Source organism: Pelobates fuscus, chromosome 11, assembly GCF_036172605.1.
Source record: "Pelobates fuscus isolate aPelFus1 chromosome 11, aPelFus1.pri, whole genome shotgun sequence".
In the NCBI taxonomy this organism is placed as follows: Eukaryota; Metazoa; Chordata; class Amphibia; order Anura; family Pelobatidae; genus Pelobates; species Pelobates fuscus.
In genome coordinates, this window is record NC_086327.1 from 87,336,910 (window position 1) to 87,357,435 (window position 20,526).

General features: G+C 43.4%; 1 protein-coding gene across 3 annotated transcripts in view; it reads left to right on the top strand.

Annotated features, from left to right (window-relative positions):
* The window catches only part of PRDM16 (PR/SET domain 16), a 532,436-nt gene that overhangs the window by 161,165 nt on the left and 350,745 nt on the right, over positions 1–20,526 (top strand). For all 3 annotated transcript variants that reach the window (XM_063436810.1, XM_063436811.1, XM_063436812.1), the window contains exon 2: positions 19,008–19,357. In XM_063436810.1, coding sequence (XP_063292880.1) covers positions 19,008–19,357 — 350 coding nt within the window. The remainder of the gene's footprint in view (positions 1–19,007; positions 19,358–20,526) is intronic.

The window sequence follows — 20,526 nt, forward strand, 5'->3', positions numbered from 1 at the left end:
GGATTTTACGTTGCTACGGAATAAAAATTCCAACTCCTCTCTAGTTACAGGTTGGTGATGTTGGCCTCAATTTTTAAATTCTCTATTACGTAGAGTTTAGTGAATAACCCTGCAACATTTTGAGATTTCCAAGTGAATCCCTGAAATTCCTAGTTTAGTGAAAACAAATTATAAAGCCTTTAACCCCTTAATGACACAACTTCTGGAATAAAAGGGAATCATGACGGAATATATCCGTCGTCTGTCCTTAAGGGGTTAAAGCAAGAGAAAATAAAACATAAATCTTTATTTTTTTTTTACACTAAGAACAGAAATTTTTGAACAGCTAAAATTTCCATGATCAATACTGTATATATAACTCCCAACTCTCCCTATTTAGGAGGCACAGTTCCTATTTTGGGCCCAAATCTCTCTGTCCCTCCCTTAGTAAGTCATCTAACATTTCTCAGGACAAGGCCCGCCTCTGGCCACACCCTCACTCACACCTCTGGGAGGCATGCTGTATGTTTGTGCATTTGGAATTCTGGGAGGCATGATGTATACCATGCAAAATAAGCCATTTGAACATTTATCAGACCTCTAACTACCAATAAATGTGCACATTAACATGCATATAGAGAGATCTCTTTTCAACTGTTATTTTTACACGTGAAACAATAGTAAAATCCAAAATTGGCACGTCGACTCCAGGTGTAGCCAGCAGCAAATGGGTTAAACCTTATATACAATAAATACATATTTAGATGATATGGGACAGAGGTTCATCAGACCCACAAGGACATAAAAGTGGGCTGTTGGAACTTGCACTAATAGTCTCATATCATCGCTGTGAGTTTGTGGTTTAATAAAAAGCTTCAAGACAAATTATTACCTTATAAATGTTAATGTTAACTAGTCCATGACATGTAAATACATGGAATAGCATTGATGAGTCCTTTGCACAAATAATTAGATCCCCAGCTGCAACTGCTCTAATAACTGTTCAAACCTCAGAGACACAGGTTTGATTCCCAGCAGACTCAATCGTGCCTTCCATTCTTGTAAAGCTGATAAAATGAGTATTATTAAGTTGAGCAATAAAATTTCTATTCCCCAAGATCTACTTCAATACCAAAAAACTTTAAATACTCCTCTGCCGGTCAAATACTTTTTTTAATTTTAGACCATTAATAATCATTTTTAATATCATCATTTAATATTAAGAATTTTATACTAGCAGTCATGATTAGTTTGAGAATGCATTTAAACTAAAAGAGTAAATAGTTATGAAAAATCAACTGGATGAATATTCAGAATGCTGGAAAACCAACATAGAAAAGACATGACCGGTGTATAGTCGCCATATGGGCTGGCGGAACCTTGGACAAAAAACCCCCCACATACCTAACCCAATAACACACTGACACCTGGTATATGGGAAAATTTGTCCACAGCTTTATTAAATAATTTATAATATATATAACGATAATATTGCTTTAAATAAGTTAACATATAAACATGGGTCATTGCCCCCACCTTCCGCCCCTCTCATCCGTATCCTTCTTTTTAATAGAGGGCAATGACCCCCAACATAACAAATACAAATATGTAACGACATTTTCCAACCTCGCCAACTTGAACCGAACAAGTGCCAACCATAAGTAACCATGGCAGGGGTATACCCGGATACCCCTGCCCCACCAGGTTCTGAGCCACCTCCAGGACTCGAAACCACCATTGACCATAATTCCAATTTTTTCCATGTTCCTCACGTTCCTCATAGGGAGCCTATGTCCTCTCTCTCAGCTCCCTATCCCGCCGCTGTGAAAAAACGGGAAACCCTTATCTAAACATAAATATATAGGGAGGGTGGGCGGGACAAACTGAACCGGGTAGGAAATTAGAAGTGAACCTTACAAAATGGCTCCTCCCTTAAATAGCCAAACCCACATATCCCATAACCCACCTGTCCTGTCTGTTCCTCCTGGGCCCGCCTCCTAACCCCTGTCAAGGCCCTGTTCCGCTTAAGCTGCGCTTTGGCTACATGGGGCTACATGACCGGTGTATAGTCGCCATATGGGCTGGCGGAACCTTGGACAAAAAACCCCCCACATACCTAACCCAATAACACACTGACACCTGGTATATGGGAAAATTTGTCCACAGCTTTATTAAATAATTTATAATTTATATAACGATAATATTGCTTTAAATAAGTTAACATATAAACATGGGTCATTGCCCCCACCTTCCGCCCCTCTCATCCGTATCCTTCTTTTTAATAGAGGGCAATGACCCCCAACATAACAAATACAAATATGTAACGACATTTTCCAACCTCGCCAACTTGAACCGAACAAGTGCCAACCATAAGTAACCATGGCAGGGGTATACCCGGATACCCCTGCCCCACCAGGTTCTGAGCCACCTCCAGGACTCGAAACCACCATTGACCATAATTCCAATTTTTTCCATGTTCCTCACGTTCCTCATAGGGAGCCTATGTCCTCTCTCTCAGCTCCCTATCCCGCCACAAACTCAGACCTTGACCCCTTAAGCTGTCTGAGCTCCGCCACCCCGAAGAAGGAACGCCCTCCGCATCCCTTCCTGCAGACCCAAGTTCAGCAGGTCGTAACCCACTGCCGAAAGGTGTACACCGTCCGAGCGGTAATACCCATCCAACCCCTCCTCCAGTTCCTGGTGCCTTACCACCACTCCCCCCAGTTTCCTGACAAAACTCGCCATCAGGCTGTTCACCTTACCCCTGCATCTATCAATGGCTACCGGGTCCCGGGCGTAACGCCACCGCTGCCTCGGAACAATCTCAGACCATACCAGCATCACCCCGGGAAGCAGATCAACCAACCGGTTAAGATCCTGCTTCATCCATTTTACCAGCCTCCGCTGCGGGGTGAGGCCCAGGTCATTACCGCCTGCATGTAAAACTAGCATATCCGGCCGCGCCCCGCCTGCGACCATACCAAATATTGCCCTGCAGACGTCCCCCCAGCAGAAGCCCCGATACCCCCACCAGCGCACTACGAGCTGGTCCTCCGGAAAGCCCAGCTGCTGGCCTTGAGCTCGAGCTGCAGCCCTCCGTCCGGCCCAGAAAATGAAGGAATGACCCACGATCCAAGCGACCCGGCCTGGGGAAGAAAGAAAAACACAGGATAAAACCACCCGTACCCCCCAGGCCGCCCCAATGCCCCTTAGTGTTCCAACAAACCCAAGCGTACATATGAGCGGAACCTAACAGATTCCCATCTCCCAATCCGCTTGACTACCTCATCCCCCAAACCTAGACGTGTGGCCTCCGTGGCCGCCCCAATACGAAAGGAGTGGGTACCGTATGTGCCGGCATCCAATCCCATCCGACCCAGACCCAGGCTGAAAACTTTCCGAAATTGGAAGCGAGAGAGCGACGAGCCATCCGCATGGACCAACAGGGACCCGCCAACCGCGGGCCTCTGATCCAGATACTCCGATACCGCAGCTACCGGGCACAGTGCCGAGCCCGGCAGGGCCCCCAGCGTAACGTCCCGGCCCTTACCTTCCACATCCGTCTTGGACCTAGCCAAGTGCACTACCAGCTTCCCATCCAGTATACGTACCCCAGACACCTGTATGCCCCCCGTGGCCGCCCGGGTGTTGCTCACCAACTCCCCGACGCGGAACGCCCCAAAGAAAGCCAAAAGAAATGCCACACGGAATAACGACACCTCAAATGCATTGAAACAAATGGTGGGCAGCGCCTGAACAAGCCCTTCCAGCACATGCACCGACACCGGGCGCCTAGCGTCGGGGGCCCTCCGAGCCCTCCGATACCCTTTGAGTGCTTGCCGGACGATAAACGCCTTGGTAAGGTCCGCTCCCCCATGGAGCTTGAACCAGAACGCCATTGCAGCCATGTTCCTGTCAATCACCGCCGGGGAGGCGCCCCCCGCCAGTAATTGAAAGGTAAACCACAAGAAGGCATCCAGAGGCGGCTCCCCTTGTACCCCTCGGCCCAGCCCGCCCCAGGAACGTTCCCATGAACTCCAGACCTTACTGTATGCGGCCCATGTGGCCGGTGCCAGCGAAGCCTTCACGAGTCCGCCAAGCAGGACGCTCCTAGCTGCCACATCTCGATCGGGCACGGCTGACCCCTGTCCTGGGCCTCCGGGGCCATCGTTCGAAACCGGGACCACTGAAAACGAGACAGAGCGTCAGCCACCTCGTTCAAGTACCCAGGCACATGGCGCGCGCGAAAAACCACATTCAGGGACATGCACAGCAAAACAAAGCGCCGCAGCAGAGTCACCACCGGCCTCGATGCTGCAGACTGATTATTAACCGCGTGCACCACGGACATGTTGTCCGAGAAGAAAACCACTTTCCTGTCCCTCAACCGGTCCCCCCACAGCGCCAACGCCACCACCAGTGGGAACAGCTCCAGAAACGCCAGGTTACGCATGAGGGGGCTCTGCCCCCATGCCTCCGGCCATTTTTCTGCACACCAGCTCCCGCTGAAGTAGGCCCCAAAACCCACGCTACCCGACGCGTCGGTGTACAGCTCCAGCTCAGCTGTCGACACGCCCCCTTGCCGAAAGAACACCGTCCCGTTAAAGTCCCTGAGGAAGGTATCCCACACCCCCAAGTCCGCCCGCATGGACGAAGATACCCGGATGAAATGGTGAGGGGACCTAATCCCCGCGGTAGCCGCCGATAAGCTGCGGCTAAACACCCTACCCATGGGTATCACCCTACAGGCGAAATTGAGCATGCCGACCAATGACTGCAGTCGGCGCAGGGTCACTTTCCGTGCCCGACGCACCTCTGCCACCACGCCGCGCAAACCTTCCAGCTTTGCCAGCGGCAGCCGACATTCCCCCCGCACTGAATCTATCTCCAGACCCAGGAAACTAAGGCACTCAGTCGGGCCCTCAGTTTTATCCGCCGCCAGCGGCACCCCAAAGCAGCCCGCCACCCATTGAATGGTACCTAACAAGTGCTGGCACGCGGGAGATCCGGCCGGCCCCACACACAGGAAATCATCCAGATAGTGCACCACCGCTTTATCTCCCGCTTCCGTCCGCACCACCCACTCGAGAAATGAACTAAACTTCTCAAAGTAAGAGCACGAAATGGAACACCCCATGGGAAGGCACAAATCCACAAAGTAGCCCCCCTCAAAGAAGCACCCTAACAGGTGGTGACACGCCGGGTGCACCGGAAGCAACCTAAAAGCAGCCTCGATGTCCACCTTGGCCATCAACGCACCACGCCCGGCTCTCTTCACCAGCTCGACCGCCTGGTCAAATGATGCGTAAGAGACCGAGCATAGGTCCCTGTCAATGTCGTCGTTCACCGACTCCCCTTTAGGATAGGAAAGATGGTGAATGAGCCGAAACTTCCCTGTTTCTTTCTTGGGGACCACCCCGAGGGGAGAGACCCGAAGGCCCTCCAGTGGCGGGGCCACAAAAGGCCCCGCCATCCTACCCAACCGCACCTCCTTGTCCAACTTCTCCCGAACCACCTCTGGAAACTCCACCACGGACTTGAGATTATGAGGGCACGCAGTGCCACCCCTCTCCCGAAACGGAATGACAAACCCTTGCCCAAACCCCGCTCTAAGCAGCTCCGCGTCTGCCCTGTTACCGTAGCGGTTTAGCCAGGGCTCCATCGCGTCTAATTTCACTGGGGTTAGCCCCCGAGGTAGTGGGAGACCCTCCGCCGCCAACCGCGGCAGAGGCTCCCGTCCCCCCGGACTTCCCTTTCTTGAAACAACGTTGGAGCCCATGAGCCCCACCGCAGCCCGAGCACTCGTGCTTGAAGCGGCAGGCTGCGCCCCACTTGCACTGGCCCTCATTAAAGAGCCAGCATAAGCCCTTCTGCGAGGCGGCCGACGAGGAGGACTGACCCTTAGCGCCAGCCGCGTGCTGAAAGGGCTGCGCCTTCTGCGCCATCATGAGCTTCATCCAGAGAGGCAGGTCCATCTGGTCCCACCGCATGCCCGGATTCGCCGCCAGCCGCTGCCGGAACTGCTCATCATACCGCCACCATGCCAATCCGCCATAGGTGCGGTATGCCTCCCATATGCCGTCCAAGTAGCAAAACAGGGACGAGCAGGAGCCCGGCGATTTTTCCCCGATCACGCTGGCCAGGATACAGAATGCCCTTAGCCAGTTACCAAAAGACTTCGGTATCTTGCGATACCTCCGCCGTTTCTCCTCCTCCTCTTTCTTTTCGTCCTTCTTGTCCTCCTCCTTGAGGTCAAGAAAGTCCTCCAAGGGAAGAAGCGAGAAGATCTCGCAAAATTCCCCCTTCCAGATTTTATCTTTCACCTCCTGCTTGAGGTGCACCCCCAGCGGGCCCGCGAAGGACACATACGCATGTTGCCTCGCTGCTTCCGTCACCCCCCCCGTCAACTCCGCCCGTTCGCTTCCCGCCTCACCCACGCTGGAAGCCGACACAGCTTCCCGCCCGCAACTGCCGCCGGGGTCCCTAGACCGGGCCCCGCCTCGCCTCCCCCTTGCGTCCACACCTGCCCTACGCTACCTTGTGTGCCACCCCCCGCCCCCAGTGAGTGGAGTAGTGACTGCAGTGTTTGTACTAGTGCACTGGACTGTAGCGATTCAATAGACTCACCGGCCAAGCCCCTGGGGCCGATGACACCCGGGGCTGCGCAGTCCGTCACTGCTCGTCCAGGATGAACGCCATCCGCCGATGTCCCGCCAACCAGGGATCCCACCCGGTGCCTGGAAAAATCAGATGAGGAGCGACTCCGGGACCTGGAAAGAGGAGAAGAAGTCCTGGGCAAGGCGTACTGTTCCCCCACCACCTTCCCGTCCCGAACCGGGGAGCGCCTGCTAACCGCCAAAGCCTCCCGCCGGGTATCCTCCCGCCGTCGCGCCCCAAAGGCCCTGAGAGCCCTGCCACGTGGACTACGACTCCTACCATCGCCTTTGGATGCCAACCCCCGTTGAGGCAACCTGGGGGACCCGGACCCTGCCGAACTCCCTGACATTGCGCGCCTGCGCCGGGGCCTCCGTCTGCGTGTCCTGGGGGCCCTAACCGGCGAGGGGCTAGCACTACCCGACTCCGAACTAGACCCACCCTCCCCGCTTCCCGCCCCGCGCCCCAACCCCGCTGCAGCCCGACCTACCGCTACACCTACGGAACCCAGACCAGGGGCACCTCCCCCGGGGCCCTCCACGGACGCGGATGGTGACACCCCGCTCCCCGAGACAGTTATCCCCGACCGACCGGACCTCGGAGCCTTTCCTTTCCCCTTACCCTCTACCACCCTCCTAACATCCATCGAACCCGCAGGCACTACCTTCCGCCCCGCAAGAGAACTACCGAGGGACCCCCCATCCTCCCCCACGGAAGCCCGCCCAGTCTGCACTCCGCGGGACCCCTTCGCAGCATCCCGCACCCCCCCCAGGGGCCCTCCGCCCGACCCCTGCTCCCCTTGGGCCGCTCGCCTACCCGCCCCCCCGTCCGCCCGCTCCCTGGAATCGGGCCTCACTCCCCGCCTGCCCACCACGCCAAGGGGACCCCCGGAAGGGGCCCCTGCACTTGCCTGCTGTACGTTGGGCCCGTCGTGGACCGTCCCAGTCCGCGTGCTGCAGTCCACCGCCAAGACCGATGGGGGTGCCCTCCTGGGCCGAGACCCCGCCCCGCCAGGCCCCGCACCAGGCCGTCCGGCCGCCATCTTGGATCCTGCTCCGCGCACGGCCCCATCCGTGTTAGGGGTTGGTGCAGCGATGTCCAGGGCAGCCGCCCGTCTCGACTCACCACGCCGAAGCCCCGGCCGCACACTGGGAGGCAGAGCCTCAACCAGGCAGCTCCTGGGCCTGCTACGACTTCCACTGGCTGTCTCCTGCACTCCCGTGCCACCGACCTCCGGTTCTCCTCCCGGGCTCAAACGCCTCGGGGGCCTCCTGGCCCTCGCCGGGCGTGAGTCTCCGGCCTCCTGTCCTGCCGCCGCAGCAAGGACCGGGCCCAGCTGGGCCTGCACCCAATCTGCTCCTTGTTGCCGCGCCGCTGTCCTGATCCCCTCCAGAAGCTTCTCCACGATATCCATGGCCCTGCAGAGGAGACAAAAGAGAAACCCTACCCAGAAAGTATAGAGAGCACCGGGATGCACACAAACTGAACCGGGTAGGAAATGAACCTTACAAAATGGCTCCTCCCTTAAATAGCCAAACCCACATATCCCATAACCCACCTGTCCTGTCTGTTCCTCCTGGGCCCGCCTCCTAACCCCTGTCAAGGCCCTGTTCCGCTTAAGCTGCGCTTTGGCTACATGGGGCTACAAGTGCAGTGTGGGAATAATATGTGCATCAATAGATGTGGATTCTGCCAGAGTCAGTCAGCCTATGCCTCTAATAGGCCAGAGTAGGTAGAGCAGCCCAGTGTCGGTTATTGCGATTTATCTCGCCCCTTTTCACCAGGTGATACAAGAGTGAGCTTTGATAATGGAGTTTTGTGTCAGTTGAAAAAAATTAGAAATGTTCAGTGATGGTTTATTGCACTATATGTGTAGACTGGAAAAATGATGCTATTATAGTAGTCTATTGTTTTCTAGTGATCACTGATAATTACATTGTAAAGGAAGACAATCATCAATATGAGAGAAACTCATTATATATACTTTTCTTTCCCCCAGTAAAAAGATATTTCTAGAAAACCAAAATAATTAATATTTAATTGACAGGCACAATACATAAAAAATAAAAATAAAAAAAAATGCCGTTATGTATTATATTTATTGTTTTAAACAAGTACTTTAAATTTCACACCCATTGTTGTATTTGATATGTTTCTAGTGTAATACGGAAACATAGAGTACTACAGAATAGTATTACATATATAATATATCAAATATTTAATTGAAACAGTGCTTACATCTTGATGAGCATTTTTCTATTAAAGGAACACTATAGTCACCTAAATTACTTTAGCTAAATAAAGCAGTTTTAGTGTATAGATCATTCCCCTGCAATTTCACTGCTCAATTCATGTCATTTAGGAGTTAAATCACTTTGTTTCTGTTTAAGCAGCCCTAGCCACACCTCCCCTGGCTATGATTGACAGATCCTGCATGAAAAAAAAAAAACTGGTTTCACTTTCAAACAGATGTAATTTACCTTAAATAATTGTATCTCAATCTCTAAATTGAACTTTAATCACATACAGGAGGCTCTTGCAGGGTCTAGCAAGCTATTAACATAGCAGGGGATAAGAAAATCTTAATTAAACAGAACTTGCAACAAAGAAAGCCTAAATAGGGCTCTCTTTACAGGAAGTGTTTATGGAAGGCTGTGCAAGTCACATGCAGGGAGGTGTGACTAGGGTTCATAAACAAAGGGATTAAACTCCTAAATGGCAAAGGATTGAGCAGTGAGGCTGCAGGGGCATGTTCTATACACCAAAACTGCTTCATTAAGCTGAAGTTGTTCAGGTGACTATAGTGTCCCTTTAAACACAATGTGCTATACTTTTGGTATTTCCACCTTTTTTCTCATGTCACTTTTTGTTGATTTGTTGGTTTTTCAGTTTGTTTGTTTGTTTTCAGACAACCTATTTGCTACAACATAAGTGAAAAAAAGCATTTGATTTCAAAAGATCATGAATATGGAAAGACTAACACAATTTGTCAAAGCATATCCTTCACGTTTCCCTCTCTCGCCGCTGCTAATATAGTCTTTTCCATATTTTCTCCAGGGTAATGTCTTTAGCTCAATTTAGGATATATAGGTTGTTATTGATTATTATTAATATTTATCATGTTTGTGAAAATGTCTTTTCCCAGAGCTATTAATCTATTGTGTTAATAAACATCAGCATTCCTGTCCAGTGCCCTGGGGGAGAATACGAAGTGAGCCGAATGACAATGAATTTCAGTAACTGGGGTTGCTAAGAAAATCTTACAGGAGTTGGATTCAAAACCATTTCTGTGCAATATACACGTAACCCCGTTGCAAGGTTCATCAGCATATATTACCCCTAAAATAACCAGGGATAAATTACTTTTTAAAAGGTGCATTCTTTCCTTCCTCAATGCTGTAGACACATGCAGTAACAAATGTTTTTGCCTTCTGATACGTTTAAGATAAACTACAAACAAATAAGGCATTGGAGCAGCCATAATGCTTTACAATTTGATCTTTTTTTGGAAAACATTAAAATAACTTACATTTCTGCTTACATATAACCTTGCAAGATTTTTTACTAGAAAACAATACAGGTTTGTAAAACCATTTTTGTGAAAACAGTAGAACAGTCAAGTCAAGGTTTGTCAGCTAAAAAAGCAAGATGATGCTCTGATTAAAAGGACAATTTGAACACCAGAACAGTCTCTTCCTAACCATTTTTAAGACTTTTTATATAAATGATGACTCTCACCGTCCGCCCAATGCCATTCTACTTTGGATAAAATCCAGTGAGTATCCTACTTAGTGATAATATTTATTGAATAGTCCCCGATATATTAACCTCATATTTTCCAGAAATATGACAAAACACTGAAATGCATTGTGGTGCACATTCTTCTTATGCAGGATTAGTTTAGCAAATGCATCTAAAAGATATTTTTAATTTAGGGAGGAACTTGTATTGCGAACCATAGTCACTTATACTTGAATTGTATCTACAGAGTCACGCATACAGGAGTCTAATACTCTAACAGGCTTTTCAGTGAAAATATTTTTGATGCCTGGCTGACTAGCCTTTTACTGGAAATCTAATACTGGCATTTAGTGCTGAGTTATTTGGAAACGCTCCCTGCTGGTTTTACTGTACTCTGGAAAATGCGTTTTGGGGAATACTCCAAATTATCGTTACAGGATTCTTTCCCTATTTTGTGAGCTGAAATCCTTTAATTAAAGAACACACTTAATTTTGCCTTTATCACTTAGCTGCTAGTCCTTTAAAACCTCTATAAATTATATGCTAGGACTATACTTGTTGTAAAGATATTATTTAAGTTTCCGAATGTATACTACTAAGGATATAGTTTAACAGTATTTTTCTCCAGCATTTCAAATCTAGGTGAGTTAAGCTCTATATTCTTAAGATGTTTAGTTATTTGTAGAGTACAAGACAAAGATAAAAATGTACGATCTTAATTTTTATCTATTCTAGGGCAGTTGTGGAATTTTTGTGTTTAAAAAAAAAAACCTGAATGGTAACATTGCAGGTTATTATGTATGTTCTGTCCTAGAACAGGTGCACCCCCAGTATTTTAAATGGAACCTGTCTTCTAAAATGTATCTATTAGTGAGAATGCAGGTAAAAAAAACAAATGTTGCCATGAAGATCTCACATTTGTGTGGGTGGGATTATTACTCATGTAAATCACTTTTTATGGAAATCTACCTAGTGTATTGTATTTTTTTTTTTTTAGTCAATGACACATTACACCACAACAGTGGTGAAAAGTAATGAAAATACTGATCACCACAACAAGAATCCTAACCACTAACCACTTTAGTGGTTATTGTGCAAAGGACGTTTGGGGACTGTCTCTCAATCTGTGGCAACCTCCCTTTGAGCTAACCAACCCTTAGAACCTGTGGCCCATCATTGCATTCAAAGTTCAATGAATAAAGCAGAAGTTCACCTCTGCATTAATCAAGTTGCCGCGGCAGAGGGCCATGGCTTTAAGTGCCAGAGTACATTTTTGTCAGACATCTTGAAAACGGTTTGGCACAAACTGAGTGAACTGCATCCAAATATGTGACAAACAATTGAGTGTAGTGGCTATGATACTTTGAGTGCTCCATTAAGGTGACAAAGTAAAAAAAAAGTTACTCCAAGCATTTCATCAGCTGAAAATGTCTTTATTTTCTTGAATTCTATAGCTTTATTGATACATTTGAATTGTCAAGACAAAAAAATCCAATATAAACAATCTGCTTTAGGCACAGACCCTTTGCAGGGTTATCACAGTAATATTTAGTACCAATCCATGCATATTAAACACTAGAATGTTTGATGAACATGGATTTGAAACCAAATCATCTAATTATTCTTTTAAGATTGTTTCTTCATTTTGTGCCAACACTCCAAGAAGGTTTTTTTTCCCTTTAATATAGTTGTTTCTGCCAAAAAATACAGACTGTTGAACTGGAGCCAAGATTCTTGATTGCACAGCTTTAGATTTTGGGATTGTAGCAAACAGACTTATTTTTTTATTTGTTTTACTGGTGTACAGTCCCTTGAGCCACAAAACCACGTGATATGACTACCGCTAATAACTTAAACGGTAGAAATATTGTCTGACGTCTGTCGTGCTTGAGATCAAGTGTGTAAATGCAAAATCTGAGCTGCAAGTATAACATTTTTTAAATAAACCTGACAAATATTTTTTGGGGGGGGGGGCAGAAGAGGTTATTCTTGATCAGTATTTTCATTACTTTTCAGAAATGGTTACGTTTTGATGCAGTAATTGCTTGCGACAACAATTCACAAACCCACAACTTTGTGAAACATGGGTAAAGTAACGCAGACCTAAACCAGAAGCACTTAGAATGTTCCACAAAATTGAATATGCATTAATTTGCTCCCGTTTCCACTTAAGCCTAAATGTAAAGGCCCCGTGTATCTCGTTACAAACTTTTGGGTAACTTGTGGGTGTACCAATGAGGCATTGCTTTAAAAAGTGACATCAATCTATAAAGCAAATGCAAAAAATATCTGTTATTATCAGGAGGGACAACCATTAGGTTGTTAACTGTTGGCTGTCTTAGGCTCTTCTAGTAAATAATCATTGGGAACTGTAGTCCAACACTTGTACACTTTTATCACAAATATTTGGGGGAGATTTCTCAAGGCAAAATTTGAGCCATTTTAGATTCAAAGTGTTAACTGTTAAGACATTTTATTGGTTTCTGTGATGATAGATCTTTATTTAGTTCTTTGCTCCAAAAAAGCACCTGTTTTTGCTTTGATAAATATTACCCATATTTTACTAAGAACATAATATTTCCAAATATTGACATAGCCTCTTCTTCCAGACTAATTGCTGATTTGGGTCTATTTTTGAATATTTGTAAGTTATTATTGTTATTACAAGCATTTATTTAGCGCAAACAAATTCCGCAGCACTTTACAATTATCGAATGGGGATGTTTGACAATCATTGTTCTTTTGATTGCTGCTACGTTAACAGCCCATATGCAGGTGTGCTAACATTACTGTATTTTTATGTGTATTTTACACAAAAGTCTATACAGCTAGTATCACTAAAAAAAAAAAAAATCACGTTCTGAATTTGTTCAACAGAAAGGTAATTTTCCAAATGCTATGGATTAAAACGAAACCACATTTGTAATGGAAATGGGAATGGGAATTGAAATTATAGACAATCGACAAGAGTAGGGTACAATTAGATGTCTGTAATAGAAAAATCCCTCACTTAGCTATATTTTAAATTTAACTTTTGGCTTACCAGTTGGAATTCCTTTGACAATTGTCCAATATTTATAGCTTAGTAAAAAAAAAAAAAAAAAAAACTCTATTGATTTAAGCAGGAGATAATTCAGGCTCTTTGATACATAGCATTATTACCCCAAAAGACCCAAAACTAACATTATTTATCCATAATCTTAATTGGAATTTAGTACAATATTTCATCAAGCAAAATAGTTGCTAATTTAATCCTACCTATAGTTATAGTATTTATGTATTTTTTAATATGTAACCTTTTGAGAGCCAGAGGTGTACATAGCAATGTATTGGCCTCACCTCTGGCAGTCAAAGGGTTAAAAGGCATATCATTAATCTAACGTGAAGCCGAGTCTTCCTCCATTGATGTCTCCTGGTTCTAACTTGGCAGCAAAACAATAAAATAAGTAAAAAAAAAAAAAAAAAAAAAAGTTCTATATCCTTTGCAGAAGTGAAAGCTGTTAAGTTTTGTTAGGTGCTATTGCTATCCCCTCTTGGATTACATCAGAGGTCAGTCATTAATATACACCATGGGAGTTCTCTCCGTTTTTCTCTGTGGCCCACAATGAGGCTGTTGTTGCCCTTGTTATCATAGTAGAAACTGCTGTTCAGTATTAGTGCAGTCATGCTGCCTCACGTTTAAAAAAAAAAAGAAAGAAAAAAAAAAAAAAAGACAAATCTATCCTACATAGCCTCGGCTGTTCACATTGTAGCAGAGCTGGGTTTTCCTTTGCATTCATTCCAGAATGTACAGTTGGCATGCAGGCAGAATCACAATCACCTCCTCTTTTATAAGCCACGTTTCCCCTCACTGAAGAGATAAGGAATTCATGGATGTATACCCATGGTTTTAGGAGAAAAATGTTAGGTTTCTGTCAGTTGATTACATGTGAAAATCAGCTGGTATTCTTAAATTATTACTCCAACAACAACAACAACAAAAAAACAGTGTTTTAATGTTCCCCCACACCCCCAAAATTTCAAAGAAAAAAGAAAAAAGAAAGAAAGTAGAACTTGCAAATTAACATTGAGGCCAAGTTCTTCCTGGAGCATCATTCCCCTCAATGCTGGGACAGGGATGTCAGAGAGGATGGGCTGAGGGGAGAACTTGGGCAGCAGAGAGCTGGGACTGTGACGAACATGTTGTGCTTGCTGATGACAGACGCCACATATGAACAAATTTAACATTCGCAATGTGGAGGTAGTAATGTGCTATATCTCTGTATTTTTCAAATTAAAACACTGCATATTTAGAGTTCAAGCATCATGACCACTTCATTGGTTTAAAGTGGTCATGGTTCTTGGAGTAGTCTTTTAAGTGGTTTATTACTCTGTCATCTTCACTTTACGGGGGCCAGCAGTGACAGCTCTAGTGAAGGAAGGAATAAAAATATTTTGATGATCACAGTCTAGATCTGCCAAAAACAAGGGCAAATATTTTGATGATCACAGTCTAGATTTTTCAGGCAGTTCAGTTAACAGTTAATGATACAATTATTAAATGTATTATATACTAGAGCGAAGCTGTACCAGTGTCCTCATGCTTATTTTTAGAAACCAAATAAAAGCTCATGTTGACCACTTATGGCCAACCATTGCGCTACAAATACTTGGGATCCGCGTGCGGATCAATGCTTTCCTGCTCAATGCTTTCCTATGGACGTTCTGCATGCTGGATGCGAATTTTGCATCCAGCGTCGGGGAAGCGCCTCTAGCAGCTGTCAGGAAGACAGCCACTAGAGGTTAGATTAACCCTGCAATGTAAACATAGTAGTTTCCATTCTATGTTTACATCTGAAGGGTTAAAACCTGGGGGACCTGGCACCCAGACCACTTCATTGAGCTGAAGTGGTCTGGGTGACTATAGTGTCCCTTTAAGGTATTCAAATGTTTGTGAGTTAGATTTCCCATGATGCACAGCAGGTCTAAAGCGCTGACTAACCTTGTCATGACAGAAGTTTGCAAACTACATTTCCCATGATGCTCAGCCACCTTAAAATGGTAAGAGGACTAGGTACAGCAGCCAGCCAGCATCATGTGAAACATTAATTACAAAGTTAGTCATCGCTGCAGTAGTCTTAATAGGAAAGTCATTAACCCATATCCCCATTCTCAAACCACTGCGTAAGTGAAGTCAAGAAATTTAGGTTCATAACACAAGAAAATAACATGCTATTGTGCAGTAAGGGTTTCCAAAGTCATAAAAAGCCATGTTCTTGGCACTGCCTCACAACGAGTTATGAAACACTGATTAGAAACACTCTTGCCATAATTGAAGCCTGTGTAACAGTGATTGTAGGCCTGTGTTTGGCTTGCATGATGCAGCGGTACATGTACAAATTGTGATTTACAGTCACAAAGAAATGTGGCTTCTGACCAAACAGGCATTTTAAACACAGTTATAAACAATACATACTGCAGGGATGCACTAAAATAAGTACTGTCCTTTTTATTCTAAAAGTCCCCATAAAAGTCGAAATCTGGATACATTATAATAATTAGACCTATCAAAAATCTGCAAATTGTGCTCTTGATAAGGAAGGCATATATTTGGCTTTAAAACATTAGGTGTATCTTTTTTGCCATAGTAAAAATGTTGAGTAGACTTTGGGAGATTTGTTTCATTCTGAACTGCAAGTCATCTGAATTTGGGCCAATCAGGTGATTGTTAGACTTCCTCAACTCCGAGCCAACATGTAGCTAACTTGAAATGTGCCATGGCCAAGCATTTTTGTTTTGTGATTTTGTGATTTTGAATTCTGTCTGTGATGCCACAAAAAGAGATGATTTATATGAAAATAATATGATGGATGATTGATGGCAAGGGGATAGCCACAAAATGTTTATTTAATTCACAGATGAAGTGAAAAGTGACCAAAAAAACGTTATTTACATATTATATATTTAATAAATATGTAAATATAGCGGGGGGATTTTGGTCACTTTTGCTCACTTGATCCACGAATCAAATGGCGTGAAATTGCTCCTATCAGTAAAGTATACACATAATATTTATACACCGATTGTCTAATTTTCATGTCCTTTTGGTTGATTCATTTCCCAATTCATATTTATGTTACTGAAACTCTAGCAAGCCAAACCAACATATGGCTGAAATTTGACCATCTCCAAATATTTTTTTTTTGCACATGCACATGTCTAATGTTAGTGAGCATGACTGGTCAAGGCCATGTGAGTGGCAGATTATGCATTAAAAAACGTCACCTGTTATATGAACCATTCATATAGGCCAAGCACTGAACAGCAGTTTAGCTTATGTGTTAAATGTTAACAGAGCCTCTTCACTTTCTCATTTTATAAAAGTTCTGATTTCACAAGAAATTTGCACTTTTATAACGTATTGCACCCTCCCAGTTGTTTTGTACTTCTCAAAGATTATCAATGCGTTCAATGCTTCTCTATAAGAAGCATTGCAAGTGCAGTGAGATGAGACCTGCTCATGTGCACATCATCCCATTGTTTCTCTATGAAAAGTATTGGATTGGCCAAAAGATCATTTAAGGATACCAAATAAGGGAGCTATCTGCTAAACAGCGCCCTAATTCCTGATATCCTTAAAGTATAAGTACAAAATTAGGGAGTTATCAGCTGAACTACTGAACGATCAAAGACAAGAAAAAAACCCTTTTCTATAATTCTTTCTTTCAGATGCTTAGTCAGTAAGTCCCTAATTTGGTGGAGCTATATACTAAACAGCTAAAAGATCAAAACTAGATTAAAAAATCCCTGTTCTTAATTTTGCTGTTTCAGTTGTTTAACCCCTTAAGGACACATGACATGTGTGACATGTCATGATTCCCTTTTATTCCAGAAGTTTGGTCCTTAAGGGGTTAAAGATAAGACCATTATTTGTTATCTTTATGAAAATGAATGGATCAGAAAAAAATTGTTTAGACTCATTCCAAATTAGTTCACTTTTGGTTATTTTCGGTTTGAAAAGAATTTGGAAATTTGAATGTTTCCGAATTGCTTAATTTGTCCATATAGAACGGAATTGCACATGTCTACACAACATCAAATACGATGACTGTGAGCATGACTGTCTAGTGCAATAGTACACGTATTGTTCTTAACTAGTTGGGTTTGAAAATAAACACAGACAACATGGGAACTTGTTCAACAGGTTTAGGAAAGGGTAGATATAAACCTTTCAATAGAATTTTCTTCTGAAATCATACAGGTATAATAAACAGTAAATTGTTGGGCTGTGAATTCAAAGTAAATTTAAAATCTTAGCCCAAAATAGATGAACTCGATCTTAAATTTGAGATTCACTTTGAAATTTTACTTTTTTACTTTGCTTTCCAAGATCCATCCAACTTAGATGACCATCTCTTCTTTCCCGTTTTCACCTCTCGAGAGAGCCCAAGCCACGACTGTACAAGAGCAATCTAGCCCTGTTCACAGTAGATGTGATACGGTGGTGATCAGCTAACATTGGATGAGTGGAACTGCAGCTGTATTTAATATAGAATAAATATCCCGTCGACCCCTTCTGCATAGGGATTCATAGGATACAAAATATAGAACATTTTCTCCATTACCGTAATTTTCTTTTCCTGGCTATAATTCATGGCAGCATCAGCATCCCACCAATGTTTTTTGTTTTATAGCTTTGTACTGGACTGTGGGTTAGAGGGAGGAGGGACCTTTTATGCCTACAGTCTGGTTATAATTAATTAATTGTTTCCTGTCCTGTTCCTGTTGGGGGCGGAGCTAACCCATAAGGGATGCTGCCTTGAATTTGCAGGAAATATGATTTTTTTAAATTATTTTCCTGGTCAGAATGAATCTACAGGTGCAGCAATTTTAGGATGTTTCAATTTTATTATTTTTTTATTTATCATTTAGGCAATGTTTTACTTTTGGAGTCACTTCCTGCAAAGTGCATTCCTTTAAGTCTAGATAGCAGAATTTGATAACATTTCTCAATTGACTGGGTTATAGATTTTGTTTTCCTATTCAGTTGATTTTATCAAAATTTTTAAATTAGCTATGTGCTAGTTATAATGTTATAAATTAGCTATGTTCATACGACTGCAGAATCATTAAACAAACGCAAAAAAGACACTATTGAGAAGGACAGCAGTGCAGCTTGTGCTATGAATTTGGGGGGACTTTTGGTTAGGGTTAGTGGGGCTTAGGGATAGGAAATGTTTAAAGTTAGGGGGTATTTCCTGTCTTCAATGTGCTTTGGACTATAACTTTTATCACTCTAAAACAAGTATTTTGTACTTGAATTAAATGCCCTCAGCACTTTATAGACAAGAATCATCTCCCACAAAGCCCCCTTTAAATTCAAATTTTCCTAACTCTAACCCTATGTTCTCCTAACCATGTGATATCATTAGAACACCACCCTGTTTAACAGTGGGCTTTAAAGTACTTTATTTAAAGTGATATAACCAAAAGTATCTAAAGGATAGTGTAACCAAAAGTATCAAAATTATGAGTTTTTAACATTGCAACTTGTTTGTATGGTACATGAAATGGTATATAATTTGTATACAGTTATATGCTCTTCAATCTGTTACTGTTAATACCTAAATATAATCTTATCTTTTCTCTATTAGGTGACAGTGACCTTGTAAATAATATGTATGAGCCCGACCCGGATCTCCTTGCTGGTGAAAGTGCAGAAGAGGAGACAGAGGACAGTATCATGTCCCCCATACCAGTAGGACCTCCCTCACCATTCCCCACCAGTGAAGACTTTACCCCAAAGGAAGGGTCACCTTATGAAGCTCCTGTATACATTCCAGATGACATTCCAATCCCTCCTGACTTCGAACTAAGAGAATCCTCAATTCCTGGAGCTGGTCTGGGCATTTGGGCCAAAAAGAAGATTGAAATGGGTGAAAGACTTGGACCATACATCATGATGCAAAAGACCACAATAAAAGAGTCCAATCTAGGATGGGAAGTAAGTTGAATCTGTGTCTAATTAATGACATATTTTGTCTTCTCTCTCATGGCTTTTTAAAACTACATTTCAACATAAAATTGCCTAGAGCATGAGGATATGGGTGGGAGCTGGCTTATTCCGGACAGATATTGCTGTCTTGTAATTATACTGTGGTATACAAAACACTGTTAATGGTTTACAATACCACTTTAGATGAAATCTAAATAAAGAGCCAATATGTCAATAATTTATTTTATCCTTCAGCAATCTTATATTAGTATTGTTCATTTGATGGTTCTTCTCTGCATTTCTAAATGTATAAGGATTAATGCATGCCAATTTTTTTTTATCTATATATAAGTTTGTAAATCTTCTGTGAAAATCGGAAAAAATTATTTCATATTCAACGGGATTGTATATAGCTGGTAGTGATGGTAAAGGCTGTTGCATTTTAAAAAAAAAAAATATTTCTACTTTTAGGATTCACTTGGAACATATTAAGTATGTTTAAAAACAGCATTTTATTCTTTCACTATCAGGAGCATGAACACTGAATAGTTTTTCTCTAATTTTGATTAGAGCCAGAACACAACTCCTTCTGTAATGGCTAACTGTCACATCACACCATGTTGCACTGAGAGTACTCAACAGCCAATCTTCAAACATTACTTATAGTAGTGTCCATCCGCTCTGAAGTCCAAAGGAGACAGGGTTATGTCTCCATCATTTACAGGTTGGATAAAAGTGGCTTTGAGGCTTGAATAGTGATTGCTGACTGTTTTTACCACTAGGGATGACTGGTGGCCTTAAAGTGCATCTATTTTCTGTCATAATATTCATAGCATATATAAGGGGAGAGAGGGAATGCAAACCTGGCAAATAATGTTGAATTTGAAGGTGGGAATTCGTAGAGGGAATACTATACATACTACAAAAATATTCAGCTTCATATTACATACATACATTAATAATCTAGATGCTTCCATTCACACACTACAGTCTTGCTGGTACAAGCTACATTAATCCATTCACGAAAATTACATATTTTAACATAACCTCACTAAGGAAGAGAATATATGTTTAAAATCTTTAATTAATAGGAAAGACATAGTCATAAAAGAAGCAGAAAAAGGAGGGACATTGTATTAATGTCCAGGGATTATTATTTACAGGAATCTCACAATATC